Here is a 27,544-nt window from a genome sequence, read left to right on the forward strand (position 1 = left end):
GGACTCATTGAAACGCATTAAGGACAAGGCTTCCGCTGTCGATCCGAAGGATACTTCCACGCCGAAGCCTGCCGCCAAACCGCAAAAGTCGACGGCGCCGATTCAGTTCACGCTGCCGCCGAAAGTGGCGCTGAAGGCGTTCGCGCCCAGGAAGGTCGTCGAGGCGTCCATGAAGGTGACCACGGGGCCGAAGCCTACCCCTGCAGTTGTAGGCACAAAGCATCGACAACCCCTGCTGGAGGAGCAGTCGGAACAATTTATCGACGCCGACACCGGTAAACTTTCCATTTACAAGCGAAAGATCACACCAGCACGGCCTATGGAGTCCTACACAATTCCTTTAAAGAAGAAGGATTCCACGGATTCCCCCATTCTTGTTGAACTAATAACTCCACGTGGTCAGGACACTGCCCCAATCTCGCCCACTTACTCAGATGTGGAGGCTGGGGAAGGTGACTATGATGAGTACAACTACCCTGCCGACACTGATCCCGAAGATCAACATGACACATGGGCAGATGCTGCGGACCCAGGGGATCCACAAACTGCCCCAGACACTCAAGTGTATACTGTCAAAACCTCACCTACTGAGGACTCTGCTGCATTTAATGCGCTTATTGAGAGGGCAGCCAAAAATCATGACGTCCAGCTCCATGCTGACCCTATTGATCATCATTGAAGTGGACTTTCTGTTTGACACCTTTTCCACCTCTGAAAAGACCGTAAAGACTCTGCCAATGTTGAAGGGTGTTTTGAAACATGCTGCAGACATTTTTAAAGAACCCACACGTGCCAGGGTTATAAACCCCAGAATTTAAAATAAGTACAAGCCGGCGCCTGGCGACCCTACCTACATCAAGGGCCAGTTGCCGTTGGACTCTCTAGTTTCTAATGCCCGGAAGAGGGCAAATTCACAAACTACTGGTGATGCTCCTTCCCCTGACAAGGAATCTAAAGTGCTAGAAGCATCAGGTAAGAGGGTAGCGGCTCAAGCGGCCAATATCTGGCGCATTTCTAACACTCAGGCACTCTTGGCCAGATATGATAGGGCACATTACGATACACTTGAAACCCTGTTACAACACTTGCCAGATGAATATAAGGAGGCAGCAGAGATGCTCATTCAAGAAGGGAAACTCATCTCAAATGCTTCTATTAAGTGTGCACTGGACGCAGCAGACACCGCGGCCAGGGCCATTAACACAAGTGTAATGTTGCGGCGTCAGGCCTGGCTCAGAATCTCCGGGTTCAAGCCGGAGATAAAAACCACCATCTTAAATCAGCCTGTAAACCCGGATCACTTATTTGGACCTGAGGTGGACACCACCCTGGAAAAAATCAAAAAAGACACCGAGACTGCAAAGTCTATGGGGGCTCTCCAGTCCCAGCAGTTCAGGGGTAGTTCTTTTCGTCGCTCAATCAATAGAGGTGTTTCCAGAGGCCAGCTGTCCCAGCAAACACAGTACACTAAGAGTGGCGCACAAACCTCATACAACAAAGTAGAGGTGGCTATCGCGGAAACCGCGCCAAAGGCAGAGGTCGTGGAAACACCAGCTCCCGATCCTCTGCCGCCAACAAACAGTGACTCCTTGTCACTGCCCCCAGACCATGCAACGCCGGTCGGGGGAGACTCCAACAGTTCCTGCCAGTCTGGAAATCCATCACCACAGACAGGTGGGTCAGAAAGCTTATCCAGTACGGTTATTGTCTGGAGTTAACATCCACTCCACCCAACCTACCCCCCAAACACCGTCCTATGTCCACAGAGCATTTGCACTTATTGCAGCAAGAGGTGCTCGTCATGCTGCAAAAAGGGGCAATCGAGCTCGTACCAGTGGAACAAAGAGGCACAGGAGTGTACTCCCTGTACTTCTTGATCCCAAAGAAAGACGGGTCCCTCCGACCCATACTGGACCTCAGGCCCCTAAACCAGTACATTCTCTCAGAACACTTTCATATGCTCACGCTGCAGCAGGTTCTTCCGTTGCTCAATCAAGGGGACTTCCTCGCAACATTAGATCTAAAAGATGCATATTTTCACATTCCACTACATCCGTCACACAGAAAATACCTCCGATTCACCATTCAGAATCCGCATTACCAATTCAAAGTCCTCCCTTTCGGAGTGACCACAGCGCCCAGGGTGTTCACGAAGTGCCTGGCAACAGTGGCTGCGCACCTCAGGAGACAAAACGTTCACGTCTACCCTTATCTGGATGACTGGTTGTCCAAGCAAAGTCGGCCCAGCAGTGCGCTACCAACATGTCCCACACCATTCACCTTCTTCACGATCTGGGATTCTCACTGAATTATCCAAAGTCACACCTTCAGCCAGCCCATGTGCGGCAGTATCTGGGCGCGACCATAGCTACTCTGGCGGCCACAGCGCAGCCAAATTCTGTGAGGATCAACAGCATTCAATTGCTAATCCAGAAATTCAGACCGCAACACTCGCTTCCAGCACGAGTGTTCATGCAGTTGATAGGCATGATGGCCTCCTGCATCTTCATGGTCCCACACGCGAGACTACATATGCATCCGCTCCAAGAGTGCTTGGCACGTCAGTGGAATCAGGCTCACGGACAGTTAAAAGACCTAGTGTTGGTGACCGGTCGTGCATACAACTCTCTGCATTGGTGGAATCCACACAACCTTTGCAAGGGCCGACCGTTCCAGGAGCCTGTCCCACAAATCATCCTAACGACGGACGCTTCTCTCCAGGGTTGGGGAGCTCATGTGCTCCACTACACAGTGCAGGGGCTATGGACGACGCAGCAGAGGAAGATGCACATCAACCACCTAGAGCTGATGGCAATCTTCATGGCAATGAAGGCTTTCAAAGTACATCTGTGCAACAAAGTCGTGTTGATCCAGACTGCCAACATGACAGCCATGTACTACATTCAGAAGCAAGGAGGTACACACTCTCCACAGTTGTCTCATCTAGCTCAGAGCATGTGGAAGTGGGCCATTCAGAGGAACATCTTCCTCATGGCGGAACACCTCCCATGCAAGGACAATCAGATGGCGGATCTGCTCAGCAGGTACAGCCACCAAATGCACGAGTGGGAGATACATCCATCAGTACTCCACCCGTACTTCCAGCAGTGGGGTCATCCAGAGATAGACCTGTTCGCCACATGGGAAAACGCCAAATGCCAAAACTTTGCCGCCAGGTTCCCGCACCCACAGTCGCAGGGCAATGCGATATGGATGAACTGGTCAGGCAAATTTGCGTACGCTTTTCCCCCAGCACCTCTAATACCGCTGGTGGCACGAAAGCTAAAGCAACACTCGATGACGCTCATCCTGGTTGCTCCAACGTGGGCACGCCAACCATGGTACACCACGTTTCTAGACCTTTCCGTGGTACCGCATCAAAGGCTGCACCTCACACCCAGACTTTTGACGCAGAGCCATGGCGACATTCAGCACCCAGATCCGCAACAGCTCAACCTGGGGATCTGGCTCCTGAGGTCTTAGAGTTTGGCTACCTGAACTTGCCTCCTGACTGCATGGATATCATACGGGAAGCAAGAAAGCCCACCACCAGAGCATGCTATGCAGCAAAATGGAAGCGGTTTGTCATTTATTGCGTAGACCACAACATAGACCCGCTTGGCGTGTCCACGCACAACATCATTTGTTATCTGTTACATCTTTACAAATGCAATCTGGCATATGCTTCTATTCGAATACATTTATCCGCCATAGCGGCTTATCTCCAAAACAGGCAGCATCTCCCCCTTTTCAGAGTGCCTGCCATTAAAGCTTTTCTAGAGGGGCTCAAACGAGTCATTCCTCCCAGGACCCCACCTGCTCCTGAATGGAATCCTTATGTGGTCCTCACCCGACTGATGGGTCCACCGTTTGAGCCTCTGCATTCTTTCGAAATTCAGTTCTTAACATGGAAAGTGGCTTTCCTGATAGCCATTACGTCACTGCGACGTGTTAGTGAGCTCCAGGCGCTCACTGTACAGGAGCCATTCATACAAATTCACTCCAACCGGGTGGTGCTGCACACTAACCCTAAATTTCTTCCAAAAGTGGTTTCACAGTTCCATGTCAATCAGACTATTGAACTGCCTGTGTTCTTCCAAAATCCAGAGACTGTGGCAGAAAGAATGCTCCACACTCTTGACGTCATAAGGGCTTTGATGTACTACATTGATAGGACCAAGGTTTTTGGAAGACGAAATCACTCTTTGTTGCCTTTTCCGCACAACACAAGGGCAACCCCATTTCCAAGGCAGGTATAGCCAGGTGGATCGTTAAGTGTATTCAAATTTGCTATCAAAAGGCTAAGCGCACTTTAACGATCCCCCCCCCCCCCCAAGAGCCCACTCCACCCGCAAGTTGGGGGCCTCCATGGCTTTCCTTGGAAATATCCCTTTAGAAGACATTTGTCGAGCAGCCACATGGTCTACCCCACACACATTTATCAAACACTACTGTGTAGATGTGCACTCCAAGCAGCTGTAGGGCAGGCTGTTCTAAAAACACTTTTTCAAACGTCTGCAGCTGGCACAGGCGGCCGCTGCTAATGGAGGGACTGCTATATATTCTATGCTATAGATATGAATTCAGCAGCCCACATGCCTCGAACTGAATATGCTACTTACCAGTATGCATCTGTTCTTGGCATGTAGGGCTGCTGACATTCATATCGCCCACCATCCTCCCCGGCGCCTGTAGCGGCTGCAGATTTTACACTTACTCTTAGCATGGACATCGCTCACACTGTTACACTCCATCTTCGCCACAATGGCTAAAAACAATCTGGGGATGGAGTCGATGCCCATGCACACTGTAGTCCAGGGGAGGAGCCACCTATCTCGTGATACTTCGAAGACTCTTCCAGGACAACGATGAGCAATCATCCGGACCCAACACTAGGCGGCGATCTATGCTATAGATATGAATGTCCGCAGCCCTACATGCCAAGAACAGATGCATACTGGTAAGTAGCATATTCATTGCACAATTTACGGTCAGGCCCTAGGGGCGAAGCGAACCATATACTAAGTGGCATAAGTACCACTTCACGAGAAAAGGAAAGGCCTAGAGAATCGCTGGGGCTACACTGTCTGACCCTTGGGTAAGGGGTAGGAGGCCTTCAGGCAGCGCGTTCCGTGTCTTTACACACACACACACGAGAGTCCATGTTAAGTCAATGGGAACTTAGAGTTTAGAAACAGAAGGATTTCGGACACTTCCGGTTTAGCTAGGAGAAAACAACTAAAAACCTAGACACTTGGATAGTCCATACCCTTGGGAGCACCAAAGTACTCGTGTTATCTCACCCACAGAAAGCGGGTGCATAGGTGTGAAGATGTGTCTGGTTTCGCCGTTGAAGCCTATGGAGACCTGGAGGAAAGATGCTGCAGGCGACCAGGAGGAAGATGTCAGGGTGGATCGAGGATGAAGAAGACCTGAAAGCAGAGGGGACAGAGTCTTGGTCACTAGCCAGTGACCGGGTGGAACCAGACGACGTCGTGGAGCAATCAGGTGCTGTCGTGAAGCTTGTCCCTTCAGCCACGCGGACCAGGAGGCGTCGAGGACGACCAGATGCTGGAGAGGAGCTGTCCCACGAAGGTTCTCGCAGATGGAGGGGTTGACTGCAGGATTGGAGTCAAGAAGCCCTGGCAAAGGCAACCCACGCAGTATTCAAAGAAGGCTTCTGATGCAGACCAGCCAGGTCTGAGGTGCCTCACCTTTGCAGGAAGGCAAGGGCCAGTCTGGAGCAACCAGACCAGCGAGTTGATTCAAAAGGATTGTCGTTACAGAGGCTACTAGCCAACGGGCCAGCAACCGGACAACGCGTCGAGCAGAACACAAGCAGAAGGGCCCCACGCAGAACTCGTGGAGGGCTGAACTTCGGTGCAGGTGGAGCTCGTATTCGGGGCTTCTCAATCCCCAGTGCACAGCTGCGAGGATACCTCAGGAGCTGCAGTTAGCAAGTCGTGGACTTTTCAAGATGTCCGGTCCCACGTGTCTCGTTGCCTCCACGGATCTCAGCTATGCTGCAGACGTGACGAGAGGGTCAGAGAGGTCTGGAAGTCTGGGTCTTGTCAGGCTCTGTGCTCTGATCCCGGCAGGAGCGTCGACAAAGCAAGCTGTTGATTCGCTGGATGGTGCCTGGTTGCCCAGGGTGGTCACTCCTTGGCCACAAGGGAGGTTCTTCAGTCTTCAGCTTCAGCAGAATGTCGAAGGTCCAGAGTTTCGTTTCAAGTTTCAGTTCAGGATCAAATCTAAAGTCCTGGGGCTCAGCTCCTACCTTTATACAACTAAAAGGGGCTGGATTACTTTATAGCTCCCTCCTATGGGTGGGACCAGGAAGGGGGGGTGGTTACACCCCCTTTCCTTTGTCCAGTTTCGCGCCAGAGCTGGGGCTGGAGTGCCCCAGCAACCGGTTTGAACTGGGGTATGCATGGAGCACCTAGTGTGCCCCAGGCAGTCTCATTCTTTTCAGCCCTCCCTGTCCCAATACACAGTCCTGTCTGGGGTGATGCTCGCACCTCTCCAGGCAGGAAACCTATTGTCCAAACCTATAAATTCTTACACTGGGAAGGAAACAAGCTACCGGGGACCGGTTTCTGGCATTTCAGCCGTCGTCGGCCCGGCTTGCTTGAATCCTGATGGTGCAATGAGCAAGGGACTCGCATCTGAGTATACCCTTCCACGCTTAGGGTGGACAAAATATTTAACAACAAGGGGTGGTGATGGACCGAGTTTCTGAATTAAGCAGAATACTCTCACCCAGTCAAGAGATCAGGGCTAGATCCAACACCGTTTTTTAGCTCACTGCACCATCCCAGTTCAGAACCTGGCTATATGCAAATTAGTCTGTTCCTGTCCCAGTGCATGATGGGAACAGGGCAAACAGCAATTCCTTACAGTGTCAACCGCTTCTCCCATAATAATGTCCATAGCTGATATGTTGGGCATCCAGCTGTGGCACAGTGGTAGCCCCGGTTTAATGGTGGGCATTATTAGCATAACAGATGCATTAATAGATGCATTAATATTGTTATGGTGAGCAAGCATGGCCTATGATTCCAATTCCTGGGCATTTGGAGCAGAATTTGTCCATCCCTGGCATTTTTACATGGCGGTACTCATTGAGAAAGAAAAGCTGATGTTTAGGGACTGTGTATTTTCTAACAATGAAAACTGATTTATTTTTAAAGAAAAAAAATTATGCTTTTTCTGAAAAGGTTTTTCTTTTGGAAAATTGAGTTTGATTGCTGGGAAGTGGAAAGTGGTTTCTTAGGGTGGTCATAGTGTAATGTTAATACATATCATCAGCATTTTACAGTGATAAAATATGCTAGTATCTGAAATGAAAGAGACACGTTAGTATTAGATTCCTTACCTTAGAATATCCCCAGGCGTCAGACTGGATCCGGAAACTTTTGCGTAGCAGTACCCTTGCACGTCGGTAGGCGTCGCCTGCGGCTCTGCGTCCGTCGTGGGCGCCGTGATGACGTCGTCTGAGTACTTACACGCCGCCTCCGCGTGCTGAGGTCAGTTCTTCTTTTTTCCGCGCCAGCAAGTGCAGATCTGGAAAAAGCAGTGACCCTTAGTCAATTTTTGACTAACGTTTTGGATCATTTTGATCATTTCTCGAAGTCTTACGACTCCGATCGGTGCCGTAGAGATGCCTGGCTTTAAACACTGCGAGGATTGCGACCGCGCGTTGTCGGTCACGGATCCTCACCACCTGTGTCTAACTTGTCTAGGCGTCGACCACGACGACAAGGCCTGCTCTGACTGCCGGGCCCTCTCTTCGAAAGCCAGGCGGGAGCGGTCCCGCAGGCGACTCTAACTCCGGCAGTCGGTCCCGCGCCGCGAGAGGTCTCGGTCCCACGGGAGGTCGAGGGACAGGTCGCGGGCTCGGAGCCATCATAGTTCCGAGAGTAGGCCGCACTCCTCCAGGTCGAAGTCGTCGTCAAGTAAGAAGTCCAAGAGGCGTCATCGCTCTTTGGACTCCCCCCCGACGCTCGCGCGATGCGGCCGGGGGTTCGGGTGACACCACCCACGCGGCTCAGTCGGAGTCGCGGGCGCCCGTCCAGCTCCACACCCTCCGGTCCTTGGGCAAGACTCGACGCCGGAGGAGATCGAGCACTTTCTCGTGGCCATGAGAACTCTCTCCTCCGCGGCGCCTTCGGGCCCAGCGGACCCGTCTGGGGCCTCTAGCGGGTCGGGGGCTTCGACGCCACCGACGCCTTCGGGCCCGGTGCCGGTGCCGCAGGGCCCCACAATCCCGACGCCGCGGGTGCCTTCGGGCCCGGCGCCGCAGGTTCCAGCGGTCCCGGTGCCGCCGGCGCCGCAGGGTCCAGCGGTCCCGGCGCCTTCGGGCCCGGCGCTGCGAGACCCCGCTAGACCTTCTTCGGGATCTGGGTCTTCGCCGGTGGACCTTACGACCTCCCCGGCGTTGGACCATCAGGTGTCGCCTCCGGCGGCGCCCCGATTCCTCCTTCGTTCCTGTTCCGACGTCTGGACTGCCCCAATGGGCGCCACTTCAGACGTCGTTTGGAGAGTTTCACTTCTATGAACAGGCCCCATTGATTGAGAACCCTGAGTATCAGGAGATGGGTGATGAAGGGGATTGGGAGGGGTCTGAGGACCCTCTGACCCGAGAGTGTCAGTCCCTTGAGGACTGGGCAGGAGACCTTGGGGAGGCCAGTGGCCTGGACACCTCTCCAGACACTGGTTTTGTCTCCCCTCCAACCGTGGCTTCGGAGGAGGGGGCAACCTACAGTGTGGTGTTTATGAGGGCTGCCAAGGCCTTCGGCCTTGAGCTCCCTGTCGCGGCCGTGAGGATTAACCTCCTCACTGAGGTCCTTAAACCGCAGTCAAGCTCGGCCGAGCCTCTGCTGCCCTTTAATGAGGCCTTGACCGGCGTTCTTCTGGGCACTTGGTCCAAGCCCGCTACGGGTTCGCCCGTAGATAGGAACGTGGCCAGACGCCACCGCCCAGCCACGGGCGACCCATGTTTCCTGTCCACCCATCCCACCCCCGAGAGCCTGGTCATCCAGGCCTCCAATTCCCAGACCGCATTCCCGTCGGCGGCGCCGGACAGGGAATCCAAGAGGTACGAGCAGTACAGTAAAAAGATCTTCTCGTCTCTTAGTCTGGGTCTCCGGTCTTCAAATACCGCATGCCTCTTGGGCCGCTACACCCACTCTCTGTGGGATACAGTTGCGGAAGTGCTGCCAGAGTGTCCGTTGGAGGTACGGGCCAAACTCGGCCAAGCCCTTGTGGAGGGCAGGGATGCAGCCAAATATTCTATCCGGTGTGGGCTGGATACCACCGACTCACTAGGTAGATAGATGGCAACGACGGTGGCGGTCAGACGCCACGCCTGGTTGAGGTCTGCCAACTTTTCGGCCGATGTCCAAAACACTCTGATGGACATGCCGTTTGATGGCCATCGTCTCTTTGGCGACAAGGCAGACCATGCGCTCGAGCGCTTTAAGGACTCCAGGGCTACGGCCAAGTCCTTGGGCCTCTCGGCCGCGCGCCAGCAATCGGCTGCCTTTCACTCCTTTCGTGGCCACGGAAGGGGTGTACCCACACGTGCTACCAGCCACGCTCCGCAAGGTAATACCCAACGCGGTGGCGGCCGTGGGAACCGCAGTCCCGGCGGTCGGGGACAACGGCGAGGTCAGTCCACACCTTCCCCCGCAGCATCCGCCTCAAAACCCTCCTAGTCCGTGTTTTCAGGCCCATGTGACGCCAGTGGGGGGCAGGGTTCGCCATCACCACCTCCACTGGCGCACTGTCACTTCGGACAGGTGGGTGCTGCAAATCGTCCGAAGGGGCTACTCCCTCCCCTTCGAGGCGACTTCTCCAGCCATGCCACCGCAGAACCACCGTGTATCGGGGGATCATTTGCGACTTCTGCAGGAGGAAGTTACGGCCCTCTTGGCCAAGGGGGCCATCGAGCGTGTTCCTGGGCCAGAAGTAGGGTGTGGTTGCTACTCCCACTACTTTCTGGTACCCAAGAAGGGCAAAGGGGGCCTACGCCCTATCTTGGACCTAAGGAACGTCAACGGCTTCCTCCGGAAGGAAAAGTTCAAAATGCTGACACTGGCTCAGGTCCTAGCTGCCCTGGACCCAGGAGACTGGATGGTAGCGTTGGACTTGCAGGACGCTTATTTCCACATCCCCGTCCTGCCGGCCCACCGGCGCTACCTGCGGTTCACGGTTGGCCACAAGCACTTTCAGTATACCGTGCTCCCCTTCGGCCTTACCAGCGCCCCACGGGTATTCACAAAGGTGATGGCGGTGGTCGCAGCTCATCTGCGCAGGTTAGGGGTTTCAGTCTTCCCCTACCTCGACGATTGGTTGTTAAAGGCGGGCTCGCCCCAGACAGTCGTCAGCCACCTCCAGACTACGGCAGATCTCCTGCACCGACTGGGGTTCTCCATCAATGTGCCGAAGTCACACCTGTGCCCCTCTCAGAAGCTCCTTTTCATCGGAGCGGTTCTCGACTCGGCGCGGTTTCGGGTTTATCCGCCCGAACAGCGGGTCCGGGATATTCAGGCTCTGAATCCCATCTTGCAGCCATTATCCCGGGTCTCGGTCAGGTTGACGCTGCGGCTTCGGGGGCTGATGGCCTCCTGCATCCTACTGGTGGATCACTCCAGGTGGAGGATGCGGGCTCTGCAGTGGGACCTAAAGTTTCAGTGGGCCCAGCATCAGGGCAACCTGTCCGACCACGTCCTGATCTCGGAGGGCACTGCGAGACAGCTGCGGTGGTGGCTCACGGACGCGATTGGGTCAGCGACAGATCCCTCTCCCTTCCCCACCTGGAGCACGTAGTTGTGACGGACGTGTCCCTCCAGGGCTGGGGAGGCCACATGGGGAGGTGGAGATCAAAGGCCTCTGGTCTCCGGCGGAGGCCCGGCTCCACATCAACCTGTTGGAGTTACGGGCGATTCGTCTATCACTGAAGGCATTCCTCCCCTCTGTCCGGGGCAGTGTAGTGCAGGTGTTCACGGACAACACCACCTCCATGTGGTACTGCAACAAACAGGGCGGGGTGGGGTCGTGAACCCTTTGCCAGGAGGCTCTGCGCCTCTGGCAATGGCTGGAACGCCAGGGCGTGACCCTGGTGGCTCAACACCTGGCAGGTTCTCTGAACGCCAGGGCGGATGAGCTCAGCTGTCGGTGCATGATGGATCACGAATGGCGTCTGAACTCGGACGTGGCGCAAGGACTCTTTCAGCAATGGGGAGAGCCTTGGTTAGATCTGTTCGCCACCGAAGTGAACGCGCAATGTCATCTGTTCTGCGCGTTGGAATTTCCAAGGCGGCACTCGCTCGGAGACGCTTTTCGCCGCGATTGGAGTTGCGGTCTGTTGTACGCCTTTCCGCCTATACCACTTCTGCCCAGAGTGCTGAAGAAGATCAAGTGCGACCGGGCCCAAGTCATCCTTGTGGCTCCTGACTGGGCACGAAGGTACTGGTATCCAGAGCTACTCAGTATGTCAGTCGATCCCCCGGTTCGTCTGCCTCTTCAGGAGGACCTTCTGTCGCAGCAGCAGGGGACGGTCCTCCGCCCGAACCTGTCCAGTCTCCACCTCCATGCTTGGAGATTGAGCGGCGACAGTTGAGGCCATTTGACTTGCCTCCTGAAGTCTGTAACGTCATTCTGGCAGTCAGGCGTCCCTCCACAAAGTCTGTATACGCCTGCAGGTGGACCAGATTTGTGGCATGGTGCACAGCAAAGGCTGTGGATCCTCTTGCTGCCCCTCTCTCTGAGGTTCTTCTCTTCCTTCTTTCTCTTGCCCAGCAGGGCTCTGCTCTGGGCACTATCAAGGGCTACCTTTCTGCCCTTTCAGCCTTTCTGAGGCTGCCTGATCAACCTTCTTTGTTCAAGTCCCCTATTGTAAATAGATTTCTAAAAGGCATCACACACCCATTCCCTCCTGTTCCGTTTGTGATGCCTCAGTGGGACTTGAACCTGGTTCTTACGTTTCTGATGTGCGCTCCTTTTGAGCCACTTCACAACTGTCCTCTCCGCCTTATAACTCTGAAGACTGCTTTCCTGGTTGCCATCACCTCTGCCAGGAGAGTGAGTGAGCTCCAGGCCCTTTCTTGTACTCCACCTTTCTTTTCTGTCCATCCGGACAAAGTGGTGTTACGTACTAAGCCATCTTTCCTGCCCAAGGTTGTCACGGCCTTCCACATCGGGCAGTCTATCACCTTGCCAGCCTTCTTCCTGCCACCGCATCCCTCTAAAGAGAAAGAGTGGCTCCACCGTCTGGACCCAAAACGTGCGCTCTCATTTTACTTGGATCGCACACGCCAGTTCCGGGTGGATGACCAACTCTTTGTTGGTTACGTGAGCGCTAAGAAGGGGAAAGCGGTGCACAAGAGGACCATCTCCCGGTGGATCATCTTGTGTATCCAGGCATGCTACTCCTTGGCTAGAAAGGAGCCCCCTTTTGCATTACGGGCTCATTCTACCCGCTCCACGGCGACTACAACTGCCCTGGGCCGGGGTGTGCCCTTACAGGATATCTGTCAGGCAGCTACGTGGGCATCGCTGCACACGTTTGCAAGACACTACTGCCTGGACAGCCAAGTCCGGAGGTATGGCTTCTTTGGCCCTTCTGTCCTCCAGGTCTTTCTGGTGTGATTATTGGTTCGCAGACCCACCACCGGGGTTGGTATTGCTGGGGTATCTATTCTAAGGTAAGGAATCTAATACTAACGTGTCTCTTTCAGATACACAAGCTACTACTTGTGTAACGATACATCTGTAAGAGACATTAGTTAGTATTAGATTCCTTACCGACCCACCCATCCTCCCCGTTCTGCGAACCGATATCTAGGGTTAGGGTTACCCCCTTTCAGGGCCCTAGTTTCAATGGCACCAGTGTTGGTTTTTAACTTGGCTCTGCGTTTCTGGCGTGGAAAAGCTGTGTCTAAGAACTGACGTCAGCACGCGGAGGCGGCGTCTAAGTACTCCGACGATGTCATCACGACGACGGACGCGGAGCCACAGACGACGCCTACCGACGCGCAAGGGTACTGCTACGCAAAAGTTTCCGGATCCAGTCTGACGCCTGGGGATATTCTAAGGTAAGGAATTCTAAGGTAAGGAATCTAATACTAACTAATGTCTCTTACAGATATATCGTTACACAAGTAGTAACTTGTGCAGCTCGGCATGACTTTACTGGAGCAGAATTAGCTCTCACTACAGAAAAGGTTGGAGACCCCTGACCTAGGCCCTGAGTACCTAGGGTACACTTCTATTGGGGCTGATAAGGTGAACCAATTCCCAATTGTGGATGTACCTAGTGTACATGGTGTGAATTTAGAGAGAGTGCATCTGGGCTGTGGGTCTGATTAGCAGGCCCACAGCCACATCTAAGTCGAAAACCAGTAAAGCAAAAAGTGGGGGTGGCCATAGGAAGCAGACCCTACTCTCCTACACTCATCCACACCGCTAAATACCAAATGTTGGAAAGTGGGTTATTGGTAGGGGCAAATGTAGGTCTGCCACTGGCAATAAAGCCACTAACACATGATAGGACCCATATAGGTCTTAGAAAATTATTCCTATGTTCAACCCTTGGTAACGTGGCTGCGAGCAGACAGGTTTAACTTCAAAGACAGGTATGTAAAGCATTTAAAAATCACCATTTCAGTAAGTAATTAAGACACAACACAAAATAAAAATCCCACACCAATTTAAAAAATAGGTAATATTTTTATCTTTTAAATGACACCAAAACGGAAAAAAATTCACTGAGGGAACCAGAGAGATGAATTGTTAAAGATTAGTCACTTTCTAATCCTTAGAAACCAACAGTGCCCCTTTTAGTCATTTTGTTTTCTCTGAAGGGGACACCTTTATAAATTGTTCTGAAGAATTTTCTCACCACTGTATGAAGAATTTTCTCACCACTGTAGTGGGCCGTCTTCTTCAGCAAGCGGGGTCCAGTTAGAAAACCTTCCTGGAGTTCTGCTTGTGGGTCCCAAAGTATCCAACACACAATCCAAGGTTCTGGAATCTCCAAGAGGGTCCTTGAAAGTGTGAAACTTCAATTCCGCAATCCACTTGAACAAAACCCTTACAAAGTCACTGGTGCTCCAGACTTTGAATTATTTGTGGGGCTGTCCAGGTGAGCTCTGTTAACCTGTAGCTTGCAGGGAATTCAACTCTTGAGTCCTTTGGCAGCAAGGTAATCCACAGTTTCACTTGGTGCAGTCTTCAGAGGCTTAGAGTTCCTTGCACAGCAAAATCTTTTCAGCAGGGCACTTCTTGCTTCATTCAGTTTCAAGCAGCAGATCTGGAGAGCTCTGCCCCTCTCAGATACTTATTCAAAATTCTCTGGGTCAAGCACCAGGTTACTGCTGACCAATGAGAGCAGGGCAACTCCTCATAGTTATGACCACATCCTGTAGAGTGTGGCATTAGTTTGTCCCAGAGTGCATCTTTCTTCCAAATCCATAATGGCTGATTTTCCAGCAAGGAGGTAAGAGCTGGCTTAACACACCCCCTGGGATGGCTTATTTCCATGGACTCTCCCCCTACCATCTGCACATACCTTCCTTAAGCCTAGCCCTGACTCTGGGTCAAGATTGTCCGAGTGAAACTGGAACCCAGGCCTCCCCTCTGCTTTTGAAGAGGATGGTTTACAACTCCATCCCCTGGCCTGGCATTCCTATAGATCTGCACACTGCCCTCCCAGCAGAGTGATTAACCCGAGGGGTTCCTTATCAACTCTTCAAAGCAGCCTGGCTAATACACTTAACTCTGACCAATCAGGGCAGACCACTGGAGGGCTGAATTTGGACTTACAAACAAGAAAGTCTTAACTTCTTGTATGTACACTTTAGGAGAAATTCAACAATATAATATTGTTGGGTTTACTACTACCATTCTGGGAAGTCTTTGAATGGTCCGGCTATTCCTCTCCTATCAAAATGTATTCATCAATAACTTCCTACCATGTTAACCTATGGGCCATGGGGATTGCAATAGGGAAAATTACTTGGGCCAATTTTCTTGCACCAGGGCTTATAAAAACCTATTTTATAAGTATTTCCCTAATTTCTACAGGACCCCCACCCCCGTGCAACTAGAGGAGACTTCAGGGGGTCTGAATCTGCAGAAACATTGCAGATCGTCCTTACTCAATTCTTCTAGCATCAAAGTCGAATTTGAGCAGTTCTTTAATACAATGTGGGGAGTGAAATGTAAAATGTCACTTTACCCAGGCATATAAACTCATTTTATAAGGGCTCTCCTTATAGATAACTGACCCCCTAACCCCTGGGATACCTAGGGGTTACCCTGGGGGTCCCTAATATGCAAAATCATGGTAGGTCTCATTGTTAAGGGCCCCTACCCCCAAAGTCGAATTTGGGCACAATCTAAGGTTTAAAAGCTGTCCTGGCCACCAGTGCTGCTTTTAAACTGACCTCAGGTTTCAGCACTGCACACATGCTAGTGCAGAAAATCTGCTGGCCTCTAAACTGCCATGCCCCAGGATACTGGAGACTTCTAGCTAGTCTCAATCCCCTGCCCTATTACATACTAGGGGCTTATGGGGTAGGTGTCTGCAGGTGTTATGCCAGGATACATTTGCCTCGTGATTATTAGTTGGATTTTCTGGCTAGTAAAATCTGGTCTGAAGTTCTTGCACCCAAGAGATCTGGGTGGGGATAGACTTAGCCGGTTATGGTATTGGCTGGGTGTAAGGATCTCACAACGAGGAATACTGCTCCATCCAGCTTATAATCTGAGCCAATGTCTGCCTTTTCCATCTTAAGACCCACCATCAAATCATATGTTTAGACATAGAAATTGAATGCTTTCCACTTGAAATTGTTGTAATGTGGGGATGTTACAGTGTGATTGAAAGGAGGGCTGGTCTCTTTATACTTGGCATTGTCTAATGTGTGTTTCCCATGTCTTGGTTTGGAGTGGCTCATGGCCAGTGAGCCCTGCGTGCAGTGATAACTACATTATACTTAACCTGCATGCACCCCAAAGCTTCTAACCCCAGTTAATTTGTGCAAGTGATTTATGTATACTATTGTAATTGTATTGTTTCGTAATGTGTCTATTGTGTGCTGTTTCCATTAGTAATCACCCAACAGTCCTGGGACCCAATAACTCCAATCTGCCCAAAATTCTAAGAATAATCTCCGATGGCTTTGTTAATGATTCACTGAAGAACGACGATGCGTGTGGCAAACGGCTAGCCAATGTAGTTCGCCAAGTACAGGTATGTACGTTTTGATTGCCTGCAGATGTAACGCCTGCTTTACAATTAGAATTTCGTTTTGTTTTAAACTGCTTTACTGTAGCTGTCTCTATAATGTAGTAACCTATTGTGAAATCCCAGTGAACCTTTTTAGTTGTTTTAACTAAAAAAGCTATTCATTTAAATTCCTGTTGTAGCCCACAGCACACCACCTTTAGCGTTATCATTGCCATCTTTTTATGTGCACTAGATGTGGCAAAAGCTAATTCTGTCCTTTTGTAGGGCTCACATACAAGACAACACTAGCTGTGTAGTTGTGAAAGACCAATTACGATTGCTTGGCTTTGTCACTATTGTGTGTTTGCTTCTTATGCAATGACTTTCCTTATCCATAGTGTTTCATGGCCTCTTGACCATCCTTTTGTTTAGTTGACTTGTATTTTTAAAGTGCTCATTTTTAGGGGACTATTTTTCTTTTCAGCACATCATGACCATGCAGGTGTTTTCTAGCTCTCTCCTTTGTGTACTGCTTCCCTCTTCCAAACACATCCTCCTTTGCACTGCTTTTTGTGTGCTTCTCTCTCGTGTTTCCCACTGCTCTTACGCTTCCCTTCATATGTAGCTTACCCCCTTCTTTCCACTCCTGCTTAGATTCAGGACTGTAAGCAGCTCTTAGTAGAGCAGTAAACTTTTTTGACAGTCTCCTGGAGTCCAATCCCCTCTACCTGAATTAATTGTGACCTTTTGATATCATTTAATCTGCAGGCAAGGTTCAGTAAGCAGAGCAACAGACTTTAGCACAGGGATTTATTTAGTAGTCTTATAGAATTCTAGCTTGCTGCATCATGGACATTACAGATTTCTGTGGATAGCCTACCTACTGAAACATTAAGGTTCGAGGTATGTGTGCTGTAGATAAATAAACATGCTTTGCTTAAGTCTGCCATCCAGTATTGGGCTCGTATGATTACAAGTTTTAAAAAAAAAAGAAATTTCTTTGTCACGAGGTTGTGTGGATCCTTCTGTAGGTGATACTACGCACTGGCATTGACTCCATTGTTCGTTTTTTTCTGCCGACTGATTTGGATGTAATCTCTTGCACGCTGGTTTTAGACTTTCAGGCTCCTTTTCAGTTCGCCAGTAGATGCTTCAATCACCATTTTTTCTCAATTATATAGTTACTCTAGTGTTCTGGAAAAAAAAAAGATGTGCGCGTGGAGTTAGTCAACTCTCTTCCACTGCCTATGTGCTACGCCCAACTTGGCCTCTTTAACTTCGACGGATTTTATCAGAGAATGAGCTGTTAATGGAACACACTGTTCTGTTTCTGTCCGAAGTGCCATAGCAAATACTCTCACATCTGAAAGAAACAGGTTAGTATTATATTCCTTACCTTAGAATATCCCCAGGCGTCAGACTGGATCCTGAAAATTTTGAGTAGCAGTACCCCTGCGCGTCGGTAGGCGGCGTCTGCGGCTCCGCGTCTGTCGTTGGTGCTGGGGTGACGTGGGAGTACTTAGACGCCGCCCTCGCGCGCTGACGTCAGTTCTTCTGTTTTCCACCCCAGCAAGCGCAGGTCTGGAGAAAGTGGTACCCTTTAGTCACTTTTTGACTAAGCTTTTTCGATCCTTTTGAATCCACTTCGAGTCGTACGACTCATCGGTGCTGGTCGGGATGCCCGGGTTCAAGCCCTGTGCCGACAGCAACCAACTGATGTCAGTTACCGACCCCCATCGCCGGTGCCTACATTGCCTGGGGCCCGACCACGATGTGAAGTCGTGCCCAGACTGCTGGGCCTTAACGTCGAAGGCTAGGCGGGAGCGGTCCCGTAAGTGCCTTGAGCTCCGGCAGTCAGCCCCGCGCCGCTCGAGGTCCCGGTCTGGAAGGAGGTCGAGGGACCGGTCGCGGAGCCAGAGTCATCACTGCTCGGCGAGTCGACACCACTCGTCGGGCTCCAAGTCCTCAGGTAAGAGGCACAAGAAGTGGAAGAGGCCGGGGGTTCAGTTGACACCGCCCACGCGGCTCCACCGGAGCCCCAGGCGTCATACCTGCTCCATACCCGCCGGTCCCTGGGCAGAACGCGACGCCGCCGGAGATCGACTCCTTCCTCCATGGCCATGAGGTCGCTCTCTCCTCCGTCGGGTTCCGTGGCGCCGTCGGGTGCTTCGGCCGTCCGCGACTTCGGTCCCGGCGCCGGAAGGCCCCACTGGATCCGGATCCGGGTCGCCGCTGGTTGACCTTACAACCCCGCCGGCGTCGTCCCCGCATGACACCGTCCCTGGTCCACTCCTCGGTCCGGATCCAGCGTCGGAACGAAGAGGAATTCTTCGAGGATCTGGGTCCATCCTTTATCCCTGAATTTCAGGACATGGACGACGAGGGAGATTGGGGGACTGGACACAGGAACTAGGGGAAGCCAGTGGCCTGGATACCTCCCCAGACACTGGTTTTGTCTCCCCCACCCCTACCGTTGCTACGGAGGAGGGGGCTGCTTATAGTGTGATGCTGATGAGGGCAGCCAAGGCCTTGGCTCTTCAGCTCCCCATCGCAACAGTGAGGTCTAACATCCTCACAGAGGTCCTTAAACGGCAGGTAAGCTCCCCAGAGCCTCTACTGTCGTTTAATGAGGCTCTCACAGACGTCCTGTTGGGCACTTGGTCCAGGCCCACTACATGTCCCCCTGTAGATAGGAACGTCGCTAGGCGCCACCGCCCAGCCCCGGGTGACGCTAGTTTCTTGTCCCATCCACCCCACCCCCGAGAGCCTGGTTATCCAGGCCTCTACCTCCCAATCCGCATTCCCGACGGCACCACCAAATCGGGAATCCGAAAGGTATGAACAGTTCGGAAAGATGTTCTCCTCCCTTAGTTTGGGATTGCGGTCGGTCAACACCGCGTGCCTCTTGGGCCGTTACACCCACTCTCAATGGGATACGGTTGCGGCCGTGCTGCCTGAGTGCCCGAGGGGAGCCCGGGCGAAACTCGCTCAAGCCCTTGCGGAGGGAAGGAACGCAGTGCGGTACTCTATCAGATGTGGACTGCATACCACGTACTCGCTAGAAGAGCGATTTCCACGTCTGGCGGTTCGCCGCCATGCCTGGCTGAGGTCCGCCAACTTTTCGGCCGATGTCCAAAACACCCATATGGACATGCCATTCGATGGCAGCCACCTCTTCGGTCGCAAGGCAGATCATGCGCTGGAACGCTTTAAGGACTCCAAGGCTACGGCCAAGTCCTTGGGCTGGTCGGCCCCGCGGCAGCAGTCTTCTGCCCAGCGCTCCTTTCGTGGCCACGAAAGGGGTGCTCCCACATGTCCTGCCAGCCACAGGGCCGCAGACTAACATTCAGCACGGCGGCGGACGTAGTTACCGTCGCGGCGGTAAGAGGGGACAACGGCGCGGCCAGTTCATATCCACCCCCGCAGCATCCACCTCAAAGCCTTCCTAGTCAGCTTTCAGGCCCATTTCTCGCCAGTTGGGGGCAGGTTTGCCATCACCACCTCCACTGATGCACCATCACGTAGGACAGGTGGGTGCTGCAAATCGTCCGAAGGGGCTACTCCCTCCTGTTCGAAGCGACCCCTCCAGCCATGCCACTGAAGTACCACCGCGTGTCGGGGGATCACTTGCAACTTCTGCAAGAGGAAGTTTCGGCCCTCTTGGCCAAGGGGGCCATCGAGCGCGTTCCTGGGCCAGAAGTAGGACGTGGTTGTTACTCCCACTACTTTCTGGTTCCCAAGAAGGGCAAAGAGGGCCTACGCCCTATCTTGGACCTCAGGAACGTCAACGGCTTCCTCCGGAAGATGCTGACTTTGGCTCAGATCTTAGCTGCCCTGGACCCGGGAGACTGGATGGTAGCGTTGGACTTGCAGGACGCATATTTTCACATCCCCGTCCTGTCGGCTCTACCTGCTGTTCACGGTAGGCCACGAGCACTTTCAGTTTACCGTGCTCTCCTTCGGCCTTACCAGCTCCCCACGGGTTTTTTACGGAAGTGATGGCGGTGGTCGCAGCTAATCTGCGCAGGTTAGGGGTTTCAGTCTTCCCCTACCTCGTCGACTGGTTGTTGAAGGCAGGCTCACCCCAGACAGTAGTCAGCCACCTCCAGACCCTGGCCGACCTCTTGCACCTGCTGGGTTCTCCATCAATGTGCCGAAGTCACAAAGGTGTCCCTCTCAGAAGCTCCCCGTCATCGGAGCGGTTCTACACTCGGCGCAGTTTCGGGTTTATCCTCCCGAACAGCGGGTTTGGGATATTCAGGCTCTGATTCCGATCTTTCAGCCTTTATCCTGAGTCACGGTCATGTTGACGCTGCGGCTTCTGGGGCTGATGGCCTCCTGCATCCTTCTGGTGCATCACGCCAGGTGGTGGATGCGGGCTCTACAGTGGGACCTAAAGTTTCAGTGGGCCCAGCATCAGGGCAACTTGTCCGACCATGTCTTGATCTCAGAGGGCACTGCAAGACAGTTGCAGTGGTGGCTCACGGACCGCGATTGGGTCAGCGGCAGATCCAGCTCCCTTCGCCAACCAGAGCACGTAGTTGTGACGGACGCGTCCCTCCAGGGCTGGGGGGGGGGGGGGGGGCCACATGGGAGAGGCGGCGATCAGAGGCATCTGGTCTCCAGCGGAGTCCCGGCTCCACATCAACCTTCTGGAGCGGCGGGCGATCCGGCTTGCACTGAAGGCATTCCTCCCCTCGGTCCGGGGGAGTGTAGTGCAGGTGTTCACGGACAACACCACCGCCATGTGGTACTGCAACAAACAGGGTAGGGTGGGGTCGTGGACCCTTTGCCAGGAGGCTCTGCGCCTCTGGCAGTGGCTGGAACATCAGGGCGTGACCCTGGTGGTTCAACACCTGGCAGGTTTCCTGAACGCCAGGGCGGATGAACTCGGCCGTCGGTGCATGATGAATCACGAATGGCGTCTGAACTCTGATGTGGCGCAAGGCCTCTTTCAGCAGTGGGGAAAGCCTTGGTTAGATCTACTCGCCACAGAAGAGAACGCGCAATGTCATCAGTTCTGCGCGTTGGGATTTCCAAGGCGGCACTCGCTCGGAGACTCTTTTCGTCGTGAGTGGAGTTGCGGTCTGTTGCACGCCTTTCCGCCTATACCACTTCTGCCCAGAGTGCTGAAGATCAGGCGCGACCGGGCCCAAGTCATCCTCGTGGCTCCGGACTGGGCACAAAGATACTGGTATCCCGAGCTACTCAGCATGTCAGTCGATCGCCCGAATCGTCTGCCTCTTCAGGAGGACCTTCTGTCGCAGCAGCAGGGGACGGTCCTCCACCTGAACCTGTCCAGTCTCCACTTACATGCGTGGAGATTGAGCGGTGGCAGTTGAGGCCATTTGACTTGCCTCCTGAAGTCTGTAATGTGATTCTGGCAGCCAGGCGTCCCTCCACAATCTAATACAAACTACTGTTTCTTACAGATATATCGTTACTGAACGTAAGTAACTTGTGCACCACCAACATTCCGTCTGCAACCTAGGCCTCTCGCCCAATCAAGAGGACACCTGTGAGGCCTGCAAATAATTTTGACCCAAAAAGACAGTTCGAGGTCGATGTGCCCATCAGCAAGTAATACATCGCAGACAAGCCGACAACTCATCGGACACCTTCTGTCAACAGGAGGAGGAAGAGGAGAGTTCTGCAGCACAAGAGGAATCCTTATCCAGCCACAAAACCGGTTCAGACATGGAACAAGTTTCAGCCAGGTTAAATTCTGCCCTAAAACATTGGACCACAAGTACAATTATCTCTGTTCCAAAGATCAAAAAGTAGTCTCCGTCCGAAAACTGCTCACGGTCCGCCACTGCAGAAAAGCCATGGTGTGCACGCACACACTTGAAGCCCCACCCTCGGACTCGGCACCAAAGGTTCTGCCTACAGCATGGGCCTCCACCTCCAAGTCTAATTCAACAGTAACTCGACGAACGTCCAGTTCAGTTCCAAAAGACAAGTGCTACCGTGCTTCGGTTCAGAGCACACCAAAACATTCTTCCACTCCGCAATGTTACACCTTGGGACTGAAAACTCCACCCGAACGGCTTGATCAAAGACAAAAGTTGCAAATTTAACTCAGAACTAAAAATAGAATTCTTCAGCCGGAAAGGCCTCAATCTTCTAAAAGACAGCTGGCTTTGGCTTTTGAAGAGGCTATAGACATTCCTATACTGCCTCTCAAAAAGAACAGTGCTAGTAGCCCTCAACACATGCCCATATCTACCTCACCCACACCACCCCCAGCAGCCACTCCACCTCCTGATTCACTACAAGATTCTGAAGCAGGCAACATGTGTGAGAGTGGTATAAAAGGGGGTGGTGGGGGTGGTGATGGACGGAGCATCTGAACCAATCAAACACTCACACCCAGTCAACAGATCTGGGTTTAATCCATCACCGTTCTTTAGCCCACTCTGCCACCCCAGTTCAGACATGGCCATATGCAAATCAGTCTGACCCTGTGCCTCATGGGAACAGTCCTGCCCGAACTGCCAAGCCATGCCTTCCCTGGACCGGAAACAAGCTACCGAGGACCGGTTTCTGGCATTTCATCCGTCTTCAGCCCGGCTTGCTTGAATCCAGTGGCAAAGTGAGCAAGGGACTCACGTCTGAGCATACCCTGCCAACTTATGGCAAACAAAGTGGTACAAAAGGGGGTGGTGATGGACAGAGCATATGAACCAATCAAACACTCACACCCAGTCAACAGATCTGGGTTTAATCCATCACCACCCCCTTTTGTACCGCTTTCTTCGCCATAAGTTGGCAGGGTATGCTCAGACGTGAGTCCCTTGCTCACCATGCCGGGCTGAAGACGGCTGAAATGCCAGGAATCGGTCCTCTGAAGCTTGTTTCTGGTCCAGGGAAGGTATGGCTTGGCAGTTCAGGCTGGACTGTTCCCATGAGGCACAGGGTCAGACTGATTTGCTTATGGCCATGTCTGAACTGGGGTGGCAGAGTGGGCTAAAGAACGGTGATGGATTAAACCCAGATCTGTTGACTGGGTGTGAGTGTTTGATTGGTTCAGATGCTCCGTCCATCACCACCTCCTTTTGTACCGAACATGTGCAAGTGCCTTTTTTTCTTGCATGGTATGCCCCCACTTTTTGCTGAATTGCTGATGTTGTTTGACTGAGTGTGCCCTGGGTTCCTGCTAATCAGGTACCCAGGGCCTATGTTCCTTCCCTAAAACTGCATTGAAGTCTAAAACCCAATTAGCATCTCTGGCCACAAGTCATCCCCTGGTAAATGGTACCCAGGGCACTGTGACCAGAGAAGGCCTCTAAGGGCTGCAGCACTTATTGTGCCACTCTTAGAGTTCTCTTCCAGGGGATCCTCATCAAAGTCATAGGCATTAGAATATTCCTGCCCATGCGCGGGACCCCGTAAACACAATAATATATGTGGCCCACATATATAAATATATTATATATAAATATATATATACAACTGCAGCCTTGTACATATCCGAGCTGAATCCTGCTGTAAGGACTACCCATCATACCATGATAAAAACATGCATTAGAAAAAGGGTAAAAACACCAATAAAACATGTACTGAACTGTTTTAATGCACAGCAAACCATAGGAAATCCTATACAGGACAAAACGTATACAGCTCCCAGGCTGCATTGCAAATCAGTCTAAAAAGACTGAAAAGCTAACTCATAGCAACATAGAAATAAACTGACACCGTGCCTTTAAGGCACTCGTGACCCCCAGCTTCCCATCATGCCTCAGGGGTGACAGTTGGGTCAGTTGTTCTTTCCGGCTCCTTCTGGGAGGATCCTGGCAACACAGCTCCACTTCTTTCTGATTTTCATCAGAAATTATCTTCACTTTTCACAACTTTTAAACCTTACTTCGACGTTTTCATCTTTTACAGTAAGGTTCTGTCTTTTTTGACAGTTTTTGGGCATTTTTTTTTTAAAGACCTTTATTAAATGTTTATACAGAGAAATAGTTACATATCAGGGCCTACAACCCATCGGGCCGGCCGCTACATGTGTATGTAATGTTCAAATAGTACCTCGCCATAGGGCCGGCAACCCCGGGGTCTGGCTGCTCATCATCACAGTTACACATATCTATCCCCTTTGGAATTGTGGTTTTCTGGTAGTCGGTCTCATCATTTTTTATTTTACACTTCGTTAACTGGCTCCTTTGAACATAACTCAACACTTGGTTCAAATTGTTATTTGCACTCAACTGTCAGCGCCCAACCCACCACCTCCCACAGCTTGCTGTCTTTATACAGTGTGCCATGATCACTAGTCCATCTCAATCGTGGCCGGTCAACACAATCCACCATGTGGCGTGCCAATCCTCCTCCCCCTTTACACATCCACCTCGTCCTCATCCGAACTCAAATCGTCGGTTTCAGGAAGGGGCTCACATAGGTCTCCTCTATACTTATTCCAACCTGACCGCACCTTGTTCCACTTACGCGGGCAAGTCCTGAGCACAGACCGCTCTTTCCTTAAACATCAATAAGTCCATGTTTCTACTCCACAAGGCCTTCGTAGGTACGTCGGGGGGCCCCCCCATTTTTGAGCAATGACTCTCTTCGCTACCATGATGGCTAATGTGGCCCATATGAGTCCATATCTATTCAGATCATTTGGTTCCCAAATGTTTAATAGGCATTTGCGCGGCTCAGGAATAAGGGAGACATGCAGTGTCTGGGAGATGGTACGCATCACCTGTCGCCAAAATTCTAGTATGCGGGGACATTCCCAAAGTGTATGGTATAGTGTACCTTCCTCTCCGCAGCCGCGAAGACAGAAGGGGTGTGTCGCTCTATGTATCTTGTGTAGCATGCACCGTGTATAATACATGCGGTGTAGGATTTTGAGTTGCACCAATCTGAACTTCGCTGATATACCCACTTCCTTTGGGGACGCTAGCGCTTCATTCCATTCAGAATCATCTATCTCTCCCACGTCTCCTTCCCATTTTTCACGTAGCGCTATTGTAGGGTCTGCCAGATTATTAATTAGTTTCTTATATGTAAGTGAGGTAGCTCCTTGCTGCATGAATTCGGTAAGCAACCTATCTTCCAGTGGCGATGAGTCCGGCACATCTGTGCCTGACGGTATCGCTTGCAGTAGCGCGTGTCGTACTTGGATGTACCTATAAGTTTCTTTCCGTCCCAGTCCATATTGTTGTTGTAGTTGTGCGAATGGAATGACTGTGTCTCCTCCCCACATGTCCCCCACCGTGGAAATACCGATGTTGTCCCACTGTGTAAATCCTTTACTGTGTCTCAGTTGTCCGAGGGCTTTTGTGTCCCAAAGCGGGGTGAACTTGGTAAGTTTCCCCTTCCACCCCAGTTTCGCCTGTGCGACATGCCACGAAGTGGTCGTGTGTTTCGTGGGTCCTAGCAGTCGTGTGATTTGGCGTTTGTTGTACAGTGGCGATAGCATACCTTCAGTCCCCAACTGTATCCAGTCAGCTCTATATGCTGGGTCCGTCCTTGAGACGTGTAACCACTGGTTCACTACTTTGAGTTGTGCCGCCCAGTAGTATAGGTGCACATCCGGTAAGGCAATGCCCCCTTCGTACCAGCTTCTCGTCAATTTATCATGTGCAATGCGCGCCGGGCCATTGCTCCACAGCAGACTGGACACCAACGCCCGTATCTGTTTAAAGTAGCGCAGCGGGACTAGGTATGGCATATTCTCTAGGGCGTATAAAAATCTTGGCAGGGCCATCATTTTATACAGCGCTGCGCGTCCAAGGAGGGTCAACGGCAGGGATGCCCAGTGTTTGACGTCCGTACGGAGACGTTCCAGAGGGGGCTTTAGATTTTTGTCAAAGAAGTCCAAGGCATTATCTGTGATATGGATACCCAGATATTTGAAGGAGTCAGACGTTGTCGCCAGAGGGCAGGACTGCGGGAGCACTGGTTCTGGGCCCTTCAGTACATAAATCACTGACTTTGCCCAATTCAGTGTGTAGCCAGACGTCTTCCAGTGTGAGTCGCATAACTTCAAGAGCGCCGGGATGCTGTTCTCGGGATCAGTTAAGTAGATGAGCATGTCATCGGCATATAGAGACACTCGATCCTCCCAACCCTCTGCCCACCCTATCCCCTTCAGTAACGGTGTTGTTCTAATAAGTATTGCCATCGGTTCTAGCACTAAGGCAAAAAGCAAGGGGCATAGGGGACAACCCTGTCGGGTTCCCCTTGCAAGCGGGAAAGTACCTGAGATGTGCCCATTGGCTATCACCTGAGCAACTGGTTTGGTGTAGAGTAACCTGACCCAGGAGATGTACTTAGGGCCGATGCCCATGCGGGCCAGGACAGCAAATAGATATTCCCACTCCACCAGATCGAACGCCATCTTGGCATCCAGTGATCGTATCACTGCTGGGCACGGGCAATCGCTCCATGTACCCGTCGGAGATTTAGGGCCGTGCTCCGATGGGGCATAAATCCCGATTGATCCGGGTGGATCAGGAGTTGTAAATGGTTTAACAGTCTTTTAGCCAAGAGCTTTGCTAGAATCTTCACTTCCACGTTAAGTAGGGATATGGGGCGATATGTGGAGCATTCAGCCGGAGGTTTTCCGGGTTTTGGTATGGCGACGATCGTCGCCGTACGTTGATCTAGTGGGAGTTCTGCCTGTGCTAAACTGTCTCGATACATATCCAGTAATGGCTGACTAAGGGTCTCCGCCATATTTTTGTACCACTCGACGGGTATACCGTTTGGACCTAGTGCTTTCCCAGAGCGGATCTCCTGGATTGCTCCTTGTATCTCTTCTCTCGTCAGATCCGCCTCAAGGTCTTGTACTGCCTCTGGCGGCAGCGTGGGGATCTCTACATCGCCGAGGGAGTTTATGGCTGCCTGTGCAGTGATTTCCTGTTCCGGGGTGTATACATTCTGGAAATGGTCCGCTAGAGTGTTAACCACGTCCTCTGGGTGCGTCTGTAGCTGCCCCTCCCGATTATACAAATGTTGTATGTCTCTATTACCATTTCTCCCCTTGTCTAGCCAAGCTAGCATTTTCCTTGCTTTGTCCCCAATATCATAGATCCTGTGGGTGGTGTTGGAGATGCTGTCCCTGACCTTCGACTCTAGGTGAGTTCGATAATGTCGTTGTCGTATGGTCAGGGCATGTGCCGTCTCTGCTGTGGGGTTGTTAGTGTGTCATGTTAGCCTCGTGGAGTGCAAGCGCCAGTTCAGTGAGTTCTTGGTGGTATGCTCGTTTATAGCCGGTCACTGACGTGATCGCGCGCCCCCGCAGGACCGTTTTGTAAGCCTCCCACAGAATCGACGGGGAGGACACCGACGTTGTGT

General features: G+C 52.0%; 1 protein-coding gene across 1 annotated transcript in view; it reads left to right on the forward strand.

Moving 5' to 3' along the window:
• Positions 1–27,544, forward strand: part of IPO5 (importin 5) — a 446,703-nt gene that overhangs the window by 368,082 nt on the left and 51,077 nt on the right. The window contains exon 25 of the mRNA XM_078657510.1: positions 16,117–16,258. Coding sequence (XP_078513636.1) covers positions 16,117–16,258 — 142 coding nt within the window. The remainder of the gene's footprint in view (positions 1–16,116; positions 16,259–27,544) is intronic.

Source organism: Lissotriton helveticus, chromosome 8 (assembly GCF_964261635.1).
Source record: "Lissotriton helveticus chromosome 8, aLisHel1.1, whole genome shotgun sequence".
NCBI classification, from domain to species: domain Eukaryota; kingdom Metazoa; phylum Chordata; class Amphibia; order Caudata; family Salamandridae; genus Lissotriton; species Lissotriton helveticus.